Genomic DNA, 13,314 nt, shown 5'->3' on the forward strand with positions numbered 1-13,314 from the left:
ATCAAATGTTTGTTTTTTTCTTTACAAGACTTACTCAGAGTAGAAATATATTGAGAATTGAGTGCTGGGTCTTTGCCCTTCCTACTTTCAGTGCATAATGTCACAACCATAGGTGTGACCAAAAGGTAGGCAGTAAGGAGAAATAAAAGGCTCAGAAAGGGGGGGGATCTGAAAAACTAAGATGGAACTATATAGTTAATTATTTTTCTCTGTTGGAGCCACGAGAAAAATAACAGTTCTGGACAAACAGACCTGGGGGATCCTTATGGCTGCTTCCCTCATCTGTGTTACTCTTGCCCCTGCATTCACAGAGTGTTGGCTTCTGGAGGTGTGTTTAAACAACAATCATTTGTACATACGGCACGTGGAACTTGAATTAACTTCTAAAGAAGCTTTCTAGCATCTAAAGAAACTTAGTGTTCTTCAAATAGATGGCTGCCTGACCCTCTACCACTTCTTAGCTGTGTGACTCTAAACCGGCAGTTAATTGGGCCCTGTTTTCTTTCTAAAGTGTAGAAAAAATACAGACCTCATTGGATTGTTTTGAGACTCCAAAGGAGAGTAGGAGAGGATCTCATGAGCTGCAAAGGTGCTATCAGATGCTTGTTAACTTCTAGAGTCCCTTGCTGACTCTTTTCAGAGCAGCCTAGACAGAAGCCAAGCCATCTGCCTCTGTATAGGATGAAACAGGGAAGCAGTCACCATGTGGTACTGCTTGAGGGCTCCTGGGACTCCTGCTTCTCGAAGGTGAATGGCTTATGTGTCAAACACTTACATAACACTACATGCTGGCTCTCTTCTAACTGAAGCAACTGTCACAACCTTACGTGACACAAGGCACAGGGGGATTAAGGACCTTGCTCAAGGTCAAACAGCTTATAAACAGCCCAAGATTTAAACTCAGGCTATCTGGCTCTCAAGCAACTTCTGTGACCATCATAGAACAATGTGACACAGTCATGCCATTCCCAAGCCACTCTTCCTTGACGGGTCTTTATCGTGGTGTTTATTCAGCCCATACTTACAAAAGGCAGCTGGTAAATCTCAGTGTCTAAAGACACAATGAATTAAAAGAAATAAAGGGAACTACATATTTTCAATACCCAGAGAGCTGAAATTATAAACACCTGAACATTATAGCGTTAATTCACTCTTTCTGGCAAATTCTCTCCCATTCAACTCCTGTGTCTTATGGGTTCTGGCAGCAAGCCCAGCCACCCTCGGCTCCCTGGAGTACAGCATAATCTAAGAGTCTGCATAAATAAATTCTCATCAGGTGACCCTGGCAGAGCTCAAAGGCCACCTCAGATTGCCCCAGGGACAAGAGGGTGACAAGAATAAATTGCATAATTGTATGGAGACCTCTCCATTTCAAATCCCCTGCAGTAATGAGAGAAGCACTTGTTAATTATTTTGGAAGGATTCAGTTCCAGATTTCTGACTTACACAGCAAATTAAAAAAAAGAACGGAAGTCATGCTCTCTTTACAATCCACAGTCTTCCCGATCAAAGTTGATTTCTTATTTGTAGTGATGTGTTCAGCTGTCCTATCCTTAGTAGCTTCACATCTCCCGTGTTCAGCTGTCCTATCCTCTTAGTAGCTTAACATCTCCCTGCTCATGGTCTCTTACTAATAGGTTCTCAATGGATATTGGTTGAAGAAATAAAAATTAGGGCATATAGAACTCTTTCAAAAAAGGCAAAACCTATTCATTCATCTCTAGCACAGTCTGGCTTCTGAAATGCGTTACTTTGAAAGTTCTAGGAAGGAAATGTAAGGGGCAGTGGGAAAAAGACAAGAGGAAATTACTCATAGTTTACAGGTATTGAAATAGCAATTCTCTCTCCCACTTAGACATCCCTTAACCTACTTAATATATGTATAAAGCTTTGTGAATTGCAGTCTTTCTACCTAGCAACCACATGCTTATTCATTCATTCATTTAATCCACACTTACCGAATGTCTACCGTGTGCAGCCCAGGTACTCTGTATTTATTATTTCATTTAGTTTGCAAAAGGAAGCAAAATTATCTACATTTCACAGCTGAAGAACCAAGCCCAAGAGGTTTTCTACAACATGGTAAGGTCGTCCAGTTAGCAAAAAGCAGAGCCAGTGTGAATACAGGTCAGTTAAAACGAAGACAGTCATTACTTCTGTTCCATACTGTCCAACAAAGCAGTCTGTCTGGAGACCCCAGGTTTAGAAAGTATTTAGGGATTTCATCATTTTCCAGGAAAAACTCAAATGGAGACGTCTTTGTTCATTTTTTGAAATCCTCATATGTCTGTCTCCGGAGTGAGGGAGCTGGGGAATTTGTGGCTTTTTGCTCTCATTCTCCACATGTACCTGCCCATGCATTTCAACCTGCCCTCGATAGAGGGATATTTGCTGCTGGTGTGCAGCAAACTCAGCCCAGTAATTTGCATCTGCCATGTGCAAAGCCCCGTGCCAGTGCCATGAGAGCTCAAAAGATATGTAAATAGGACCCAGGACTCAAAGAACCACACACTCTTTCAAACCAATGAATTAATCAAAAGAGAGGACAGAACAGGGCTGTGTTAGGCATGGCATTAGCCAAACTGAAGGTTCCCAAACAGAACATTTGTGAAGGCCTCTCTCAACTCCTGTCTGGTGCCTGGCAGAACTGGGGTACCCTCTTCCTCTGTTCTTATTTTCTCATGAACGGACTTAAACCAGACTTTCATGCCCACCACTCCAAGGAAACCACCCGGCAATGTCACCAGTGACCTCCACAACCAACGGTCATTCTCAGCTTCACTTTACTTGACCTATCAAGCAGCCACTTAAAACTAAAGTATTGCAATTCACATAGACTGCATGTATGTTGGAAATGATCTACAGAGAGCATATATTATTTTTTATAAAAATTATTTTTAAAGGGCTAAAGCAATAGATGAAGATTCTTTTCAAGAAAATCGCAAAATTCAAAAGGGCAGAACAGTTTCCTATGATTTAATCTAGCTAAAGGGGATAGCTGAGCCAAAGCCTGGGATGGGGAAGAAAAGTGAAGCAAAGACTGACTTAGAACACTACAAGGAATGGGGTGTGATGAAGACAGTCAGAAGGGACCAACAACCTATTCTCTGTGTAAGCTGGGTTCCTTTAGTTGGAGATTTCCTGCAAGGAGAATAGATTCCTATCCAGTAAAGGTGCTATATCTAAAGGATGGTCTATTTCAAAGAGATCTACTTCTTGTGCAGAGTATCAGTGTTCTTGAAACAAGGACATCTCACTTCTGGCTCCAGAATTTGCCAAAGTAAAGGGAGCTCATCAGTAATTGTTTCTTAAATTTACAGAGGACCTTTCTCCAATGAGCTTCAATGGCTTTTAGCCAGTGAAAATACTAAATTTTCTCTCACGACGTCCCTGCAAAGGAAGTAGAAAATGGAGAACTGAGGTGAACTTCACTTGCCAGAAGTTCCTCCAACAGCAGAATATAAAGACTGTAATAGCTTTCCCTTTATTTCAGCCCTCTAATATCACTAAGGGGTGACAAATGTGGCACCCATGCTGTCACTCACCCTGTGTATGCCCATGAGCCATTACTGAAAACATGGCACTCTTTCCCACTGAACCCAGACTCAACTGCAGAATCCTTCTCAACACAATGCTCTAAGCAGCTACTACCAATAGATAAGTGAATGCATGGGGAAAGGACATACAAGGACACTCATGTAAGGACAAAACCCAGCAGAACAGAATGGGATAAGAATTTAACGCCTGGGACTTCCCTGGTGGTGCAGTGGATAAGACTCCGCACCCCCAATGCAGGGGGTCTGGGTTCAATCCCTAGTCAGGGAACTAGATCCCACATGCATTCTGCAACTAAGTGTTTGTATGTCACAGCTAAGGAGCCCAAGTGCCGCAACTAAGGAGCCAGTGAGCCGCAACTAAGGAGCCCATGTGCCACAACTAAGGAGATGCAAGCCGCAACTAAGATCTCACACAACAAAATAAACAAACAAACAAACAAATAAATAAACGAATTTAACACTTTTTCCACTTGCTTTAGGTACAGGTTATGTCCTATGTTCAAGATATCAAATGTAGCTCATATATTAAACATTCTGTACATTCTTCCCTAAAAGTACTTTGTTAATATGTATAAAGTAAGATACATTTTAAAGTATACATTCATATATACATTGTATAGTTTTGTGGACCTTTGTACAACACTAACAAGGTATGGGTTGGTACACGTATGATGCCTGCCAAAGTTTCTGGGGGCAAAAAGTACACCTACTCACTATGAAAATTTAGGTTTTCCACATACAGGAATGAAATTCAAATTAATGTTAACTATAATAATAAAAATAAATGTTAATATTAACTCAGCACCTACTATGAGTCTGACCCTACATTAAATGCTTTAATTCTAATCCTCACAATAATCGTATGAGAAAAGAACTATTCTTATTCCAATTTTATTGATGAGAAAACTGAGGCTTAGAGAGTTTAAGGTTACAGAATTATTGCGTGGAAGCAAGGTTGGAGAGTTCAAGCTCTAATCACTAGGCATACCTTCCTCCTAAAATTATCTTGATAAAATTATATTTAAAGGCTGTTTCCACATTGACAAAATGAGGCATAGTATATTTAAAATTTCAAAAGCCCTAGTATTTAAGTTAAAAGATGACAGCACCCTTCTTGGGTTTTCAAGGCTGTAAGGTGTAAACTTTGTCTTAGGTTCAATTTGTAGAAATGAAAAACACAGATCACACGTAACACCCAGGCCTCATCATTTTGTCCATTAAGGAAGCAAGCTCTTCTAACACAGATATTTGGAAAGGGGAGTATCCACACATAAATGAGGGCTGCTAGAGATTTACATGAGGAGGCTCTGGGATAGGAAAAACAAGTTCAAGTTCAGTTCAAGAAACAAGGACAAGGGCAAATCAGTGCGAGGAAGTGAAAGAAAGCCAGTGTGGCTAGAGTACAGAGAACCAATGTCACCTGGCAATGGTGGATGAGAATTTAAACGAAAATGACTCCAGAAGACCAAGTCTTTCAGCCAAGGTTGTACCCTAAGTTTATGCATTTAGTGCCCCTTCCCTGTCACCTCACAAGCTCCAAACAGCAAAAATATATAAAAATATAAACATGTAGGGTTTTTTTTTTTGCTATGTCTGTGTGATTTGGAAAAAAACAAAACAAAACAAGATTCAATCTCATGGATAAGACACAAAATAGAAATGCATAAGATACTGCAGACAGAGGCATCCAGGAGTCCTACTTCAGTGGGCTAATGAAGCTACAAATATCCCCAGGAAAAGGCTGGGATCTGAGCTAGCTTATTGCTGGAAACCAGAGAATGTGGAGGGGGAAGCCCCACACCATGATGAAAGGAGGCTTTAACAATCTGCCTATCCAGATTGATGGTGGGATGCAGACAGTCTCACAACCAGGACCTGGCCATGCTGCACGCTGGCCTGGTGGTGGCTCTTATATACTCCTGGTTGATGTGGAACAGAGGCCCCAGCTGCAAATATCAGACTTGGCTCTGGGCTGGGGTCATCAGAGGTAGGAAGTAGGTCATAGAAAATCACAGGTGAGTGCAGAGAAAGGACACAGGGAAAGCAGGCTCAAGATGGCGCCCTAAACTGTAATTCCAAAGTATGTGAGAAAAACTAGCATTAAGGAAGATGGTCAATAAACTTAACATCAGACTTATCTCCTCCAGATGGAATGAACCTAAAAATGACTTTAATCTGGAGCTTTAAAAACAAGTCGGTTTTTGCACAGATTATCTTCATTGGTTATATTTGAACATTCCTCAAATTAAATAAATCATATAAATCTTGAAGTTTTAAATGGTGAACTTGTACCTTCCAGCAAAGTGACTGGAAACACAGCATGGTCGCTACATTTAGCATCCAAGAGACCCCTGGATATGGCTGTGTTCCCTAAGAGCCATGAAGTAAGAACTTCCAAGGTCCCTGTATCACTGTGGCACGTTCAGAAACTAAAAGACAGTCTTGGGACAGTGTGTGATGTGGGATGGACCTGGATTGCCGAGGTAGACAACACAGAGGGAAAAGCTGAGCCAGTCCTGCGACCGAACACCTTTCTTTGACAGAAGGATGGGAAAGTGGATTGAATAAGAAAATGGTTCCTGAAAATTAAACCTGGCTTTATAACTAGACTCAGGCTAAAGCTGGAATGAACTTATTAAAGTCTCCATCTTCTCTGGCACAGAGGGAAAATAAGTGTTTATGTGTATAAAGCAACATTACATGCAAATTAAAGTGAGAGATCCTAAATATAAAAGATGACCAATTGACGAATGAACGGCTGAGTGACCAACCCATTCTAAGTCAGAAAAAAGGTGAGGCCTCAAGCACATTCCTCTTACTCTTTATGATGTAACCTCAAAAATAAAAGCTCTGTGAAAACCAACTCAATCAATTTCAAATAACACATCAAAAAAAAGTTTCTATGGTATTCAGTCCTAGAATTTCATTCATTGCACTGCTCCAGTTGCTATGGTGTTATAAGCACTGGCTGTTTGAATGAATCATGTGTTCTCCCTTTATCCAAGGAGGACATGGCAACAGGTGCTACTAAGTGCAAAGGACTGGGGGAAGATCACATACTAGGCTCTAATCCCAACCAGATTTTTGGCTTAGGGAGAGAAACACCCCCGTGGAAAGCTGCCAAAGTGGGTGAGATTAGCTACCCTCATGAAACTAGAACTCCCACGGAGCCATGATACGTTAGCCAAGGAGTAACCTTAGTCATTTTTTTTTAATCCCAGAAGGAAGTGATAACAGTGATGAAAAAATTGTTCTTCCCAACCCCTCAGGGGAGACCTTGGAGAGGTCCCCAAACGCCCCTATGGCAAAATCTAATTGGTCTAGAATTATAGATTCTAATGCCATGAAGCAGTGTTGAGAGGTGGCAAGCTCCCTGTCCCAGGCAACGTTGGAGCGGAAGACCCGTGGTGATGCGTCATAAATGTGTGGACTTGCCTGAGGTGGGAGGCTACTTGACTGTTGCTTCCAATCTGGAACCAAGGACTCAGAGCCAATTTAGGCCAGTGCGTCCCATGGAGTAAAGGCAAGGCCAACCCAGCCAGCAGACACTGAAAAGGCTCCGAGACCACTTCGGTTGTAAACCCACAGCTTTTGGGCAGCCCACTCTCTTTTGACGTAACTGAAGGTTAAAGAATTATAATAACTAATGTGCATTTACTGCCATGGATCTAAAACCAGCAAATTCTGCTAACAGAGATTTTTTTAGAAAGGAAATCAAGGAGCAACATATAATTAGCTGAGAGTTATTTAGGAGTTAATTATTCAGTCCTTTGTTTCACTTCCTTCTTCTTCCTACATGATTCCTGTTGACCACTTCTCTGTTGACTTGCTTCCCTTGCCCGTTAGAGAAGTAAAGCAGGTGAGACCCAAAGTTATAACGGGGCATTCTGTGGTTGGAAGCTGTCATAAAAGGTTTGGTAAAGTGAAGGAAGAAGAGGGCGTGAGGATATTATAATCACTGAAAAAGTGATTGTTAGCTTTTTTGTTTTGGTTAGTAGGGTATAAAGGAAAGTGTGGGCTCTGGACTCAAACAGAATGAGCTTTGGTTTCTTGTTTCTGCCACTTAATAGACTAGCTATGTGTCCTTGGGCAGATAATTCAGTTGGTCTGACTCAGCTTCCTCACAGAGAAAACAGGAATATCAATATCTGTGTTGGAGGACAGTTGCAGCGATTGAGTAGAATAATCCAAAGAGACAAATATATTTCTTCCCATCCAGTAGGCTCTTGAGCTGCATTATTAAAATTATCTAAAATTTACTCTTCTTAGATAATTAAGATATGACTAAAAGCAAATGCTCTTAAACTGAGAAGCAGGAGTGCCCAAGTAAACGTACAGATTTTAATCTGCAAACTTCTTGATTTAAATTTGCATCTTAATATTTGCATTAAACTTTACCTGTCGACTTCCCTGCTTGGAAGAGCAACTGCTTGTGCTCCTTGAAGGTGAGGCCAATTTGGGGGACACCCCAAGGCTCTTCTCATCACTCATCATGAACGGCAGGTCCTTGGCCTTGATGGAGTCAAAATGCCATAGAAGACAGTGGAGCACAGAGTATGGCAGTCCGACACGAGCAGGTGGCTCAGCTTTTATCCGATATGTTTTAAAAGCATTTTGGATGACCCAGAGGAAATCCCTAAAACAAAAAGAAAAGAATTAGAGAGAAGGTACAAGGCATCAGACATCATCTATAATTAGCACTGATTGCCCACAAGTGGTTTCTCTACGCTACAGATTACAGAGCCACGATGGTTACTCACATCAGGGGCTGTGAAGGAAAAGACGCATTATACCTATCTCTTATTGGAAATTACGTATAGGCGGTTTTTCGTGTAACTTTGCAATATAATAGGCTTAAGAACGTGAGTGAGAAAATTTGAGTCCAGACACATACAAAATCTGTACTATAAAAACCATCCCAAACCACGAGATACCACTTCATACCAACCCTGATAGATACAATCAAAAAACTGAAAAATAACAAGTGTTGGAAGAAACTGCAACCTTTAGGCATTGCTGCTAGGAATGCAAAATGGTGTAGCCGTAGTTGAAAACAGTTTGGCAGTTTTTAAAAAGTTAAACATAGAATTATCGTATGATTCAGCAACTCCACTCCAAGGTATATACCCGAAAGAACTGAAAACAAGTAGTCTAACAAAAACTTGTACAAGAATGTTCACCACAATGCTATTTATTCACAACAGTCAAAGGTAGAAACAACCCAAATGTCCATCCACTGATGCATGGATAAACTACATATGGTATACATGCTATGGTCTGGATGTTTACACCTCCCCGCTAACTGCCACCTCCACCCAGATTCATATGTTGAAATCCTAATGCCCAATGAGATAGTATTAGGAGGTGGGGCCTTTGGGAGGTGTTAGGTCCTGAGGGCAGAGCCCTCATGAATGGCATTACTGCCCTTATGAAAGAGATCCCAGAGCTTCCTGGCCCCTCCCACCATGGGAGGGTACTGTGATAAGCCTGCCACCCGAAGAGGGCCCTCTGACCATGCTGGCATACTCATCTTGGACTTCTAGCCTCCAGCACTGTGAGGAATAAATTTCTGTTGCTTATAAGCCACCCAGACTGTGATATTTTGTTATAGCAGCCCAAACAGACTAAAACAGCATATTCACACAGTGGACTATTATTCACTTCTGTTATACATGCTATAACGTAAATGAACCTTGAAAACATTATGCTAAATGAAAGAAGCCAGACACACAAAAAAACACATAATGTATGTTTCTATTTATATGAAATATCCAGAGTGGGCAAATCCATTAGAGACAGAAGGCCAATTAGTGGTTGCCAGGGGCTGGGGGATTTGAGGAATGGAGTCTAGCTATGGGGTTTCCTTTAATGGTGATTAAAATGTTCTGGAACTAGATAATGGTAATGGTTGTACAGCATTGTGAAAGTGCTAAATGTCACTGAATTGTACACTTGAAAGTGGTTAAAAAGTTAATTTTATGTTATGCATTTTACTAATTAATTTTAAAAAAATCCCTTTCTGGTTTCTTGGGGGATAGAGGTGGGTAATTTGTTCTACCAAAGGTTTCTGGAGACATCTTATAAAAAAAAAACTATAACATGATGTGACAGAAACTATATGGGGGAAAGCAGGATTTTCCATACCATCTATTAGCATATTAGTAATTAAATCAATGATCATTTGTTGAGTCCATACTACTTACTGCCAAGCACTATATATTTCCCACACACAGTGTCTCATTTAATCAAAGTCTGATGGGATGGGTATTACCTGCATTTCACAGAGGAGAAAGCCAAGTTTCTGAGAAGTTAAGTCAGTTGCCTAGTCATGAAGCTGGCGAGAGACTGAATCCAGGCTAGGTCCCAGGCCTTTAAGCTTGGTGCTGGAAATGAACATGCCTTGATGGCCAGGTCTGGTGATAACAGCTACTGCCCCATCTTTGGGACCTAAGAGAACTCAGGAGCTGAACTAGGAAGACTCAGGAGGGAGCACATCATAAGCCAGCTTTGAAGAGGCAATGCCGCATTCTCTCTACAGCACAGCATGGATCTCCAAGATGGCGAGGATTTCTGGTGGGGAAGGGGATTGACCAGGGCGTTGGCAGAGACCCCTTTATGAAACTGAGTCTCTCTGCTGACTTTATGATTAACCTCTCTATCCAAAACTTTATTCCCTTTCTTGTTTTGCAGCTGTGCCTCCTCAGCAGTGAGCAGCATCAAAGTGACAAAGCAAGAGCCTGTGGAGCCTTCTCAGGACAGACCCCACTCCCCATGTCCTCTGCCTGCCTCTTGTTTATACCGAAAAGCTTAGTCTCCCAGGCCTCCCCTGAGTATCAAAAGGCTGGCTCAAGAGTTAGTGATTAGGAAATGTGAAGATGTAGAAACAAAGAATAGCTGCTGTGACAGGAAACTGGTAACAATTTAGACCATAAATCAGCAGTCGCTGAACTCCCGGCTCCTTGAAAGATATAAAGGCCTGACACACATTCCTGAGTTGTTTCTACAGGAAGCAGACCCTCACCAGATGAAAACTGCTGACCTTAAGCACGGAGACCCCAGGCCAGTTGAAACTGGAAGATGGACGATGCTCAGAACTTCCCCTTGATGCCAACCAATCCGAGGATTCTGCACGAGCTGCTCATGCACGCTGCAGCCCCGTCACTCACACTGTCTTTAAGACCTTTGTCTCCTAACTGGCGGCTTGGAGATGGTCTTAAGACATTAGTCTACGCCTTCCCAGATTGCCAGCCTCCTGAATAAAGCAACTTTTCCTTTTCCACCAACACTTATCTCTTGAGTACTGGCCTTTGGAGCAGCGAGCAGCCGAACTTGGTACCTGCCTCATCTGGTTACATTTACAAGTAGTTGGCTGGGCTGCCACCCCTGTAGCTCTTTAGGGGTGAACCACTTCCTTTACCCACAGCCCTGAGTTAAGGGTGACTAACATGTTTAGGTTTTGCCTTCAGACTTTTATTTGACACACTAAGTAAATGCTACAACTTTCCCAAGCATGTTAACAACAATAAAAAAAAAGTTTTATATCTAATTCATTTGGTTCTCAGTGTTCACATAGTCTAATTTTAAAAGAAGGATGTTATACAGCTGTCCAGGAACCAGCTAGTTAAATATTATATCAAACTTTTGGTTAATTATTAAGTACTCAAGTCTCCTATGCCTTTCACTAACACTTCTTAAATAATGAGCATGCTAAGGCCATAAACTAAAACCAAGACAATGCAGAGAAATAACAAAATCTCAGAAAATAAAATTAAGGTACCTGTAGGCATAGAACTCAATTCCCATGTTGCTTTCTATAGAACCACCCCCCCTCTGCCACACTCACACACAAATCTCTGTATTCAGAGTACTGAATCCAACAATAAATAAGACTAAAAGCAAACCAACACCAGCATCTTCGTAAAGTTAGCTTTACTTATGAGGCATGACTAATTGTACCTGAAATTAGAAGCAAATGCATTCTAGTTAAAAACTGCCAAGAGCGGCTGTTAAGCTATATTCATAGTTTGTTTAATAGCAGTGTTGGCGGTTGCTGTTTAAGAAAGAGAAAAAAGGAAACACCTGATGGAAACCCCAAATGATGAAATGTCTGTGGGGACAGCCATTGCTATGACAATCGGTTCCACAGTGAATGAGGAATACCAACAAAGGGACTCTGCTTGTGTGTGGAAGGTTTTTGTTTTGTTTTGTTTCAAGGCTGAGATTCTGATAATGAGAGCATGGGGTTGAGAGGTGGTGTATGACATGTGCAGAAGGGATAAAAAAAGAGCATTTGGGCCATAAAGTAAGAGTAACGGGAATTCTGAAACTGTGTCAGAACAGAAACACCATAATCCTCTCCTAGAGGCAGTTGATTAAAAGAATGATCGTCATCTTTTAACCCTGCCAAATTTCACTTCACAGGCAACGGACAGGAAGGCCAGGGCTGTGAATAGGCTAAATCCCATACTCATTTAAATTGGTACTTTGAGTTAAGGCCTCTGAAGGTACCACCTGCTGTGACTTCTGGGAAAAGAAAGGGTGAGAATCTACAGCCCTTCCCACATCCATCACCAGATGAGTTTAAGATTATGCGTAGGGAAATATATCTCTTTCATCCCCCAGAACCTTCCTGCCTAGCTTCATCAGAAATTCAGTCAAAATTACCAGGGGCAGCTTAAACGGCAAAAGAATTCAAATTCTAGGGAAAGGATATGCTTAAAACAGGGCGGCAGCAGTAGCCCAAGACTAAGGTACTGGAGAAGTAAGGCAGTCACGTGGAATGAGGCATCTATTGTGTCCAACCTAGGGGACCCTGCAGGCTGGCCTGGGGGCATCACCACAGTAAAGACCTTGACGGGAGTCCTCAGAGGACCCTGACAAAGGGAAGTCACATGGAAGTCTGGTGTCGTCTACTCCAATTAGCTGACTAAGTAAAATGGCAAAGAGAAAGCCCTGCAGGGAGACAGACTCTAGCCAGGGGCCAGGCCATGGATCCAGGGGTGTAGTAGATCATAAAGCAGGTACACATGAAAGACCCTTGGTGCTTTCACCCCTCCCAGTGACCCTTCCATGCACAACCTCTAACTCGAGAGGATTACTGCTTTGAACAAAATACAACAGTTTCCCTGCTCACAGACTGAACAACCTAAGGTCAATAATTTATTTCCTCCTTTATTTTTCACTGAGGCATAACTTACATACAGTAAAGTGAACAACTCCTTTTTTTTTTTTTTGGTAACATCTTTATTGGAGTTTAATTGCTTTACAATGGTGTGTTAGTTTCTGCTTCATAACAAAGTGAGTCAGTTATACATATACATATGTTCCCATATCTCTTCCCTCTTGGATCTCCCTCCCTCCCACCCTTCCTATCCCACCCCTCTAGTTGGTCACAAAGCACAGAGCTGATATCCCTGTGCTATGCGGCTGCTTCCCACGAGCTTTCTATTTTACATTTGGCAGTGTATATATGTCCATGCCACTCTCTAACTTTGTCCCAGATGACCCCTCCCCCTCCCCACATCCTCAGGTCCATTCTCTAGTAGGGCTGTGTCTTTATTCCCATCTTGGCCCTAGGTTCTTCACAACTTTTTTTTTTTTAAGTTCCATATATATGTGTTAGCAGACGGTATTTGTTTTTCTCTTTCTGACTTACTTCACTCTGTATGACAGACTCTAGGTCCTTCCACCTCACGACAAATAACTCAGTTTCGTTTCTTTATATGGCTGAGTAACAATCCATTGTATATATGTGCCA

At 41.7% G+C, this 13,314-nt stretch overlaps 1 protein-coding gene across 5 annotated transcripts in view; it reads right to left on the bottom strand.

The window, feature by feature from the left end:
- Positions 1-13,314, bottom strand: part of OSBPL3 (oxysterol binding protein like 3) — a 206,022-nt gene that overhangs the window by 83,166 nt on the left and 109,542 nt on the right. For all 5 annotated transcript variants that reach the window (XM_033863094.2, XM_033863092.2, XM_033863090.2 and 2 more), the window contains one exon: positions 7,956-8,193. In XM_033863094.2, the coding sequence (XP_033718985.1) occupies positions 7,956-8,051 (96 nt within the window). In that variant the 5' untranslated portion in view covers positions 8,052-8,193. The remainder of the gene's footprint in view (positions 1-7,955; positions 8,194-13,314) is intronic.

This window comes from Tursiops truncatus, chromosome 9, assembly GCF_011762595.2.
Source record: "Tursiops truncatus isolate mTurTru1 chromosome 9, mTurTru1.mat.Y, whole genome shotgun sequence".
Taxonomy (NCBI): Eukaryota; Metazoa; Chordata; class Mammalia; order Artiodactyla; family Delphinidae; genus Tursiops; species Tursiops truncatus.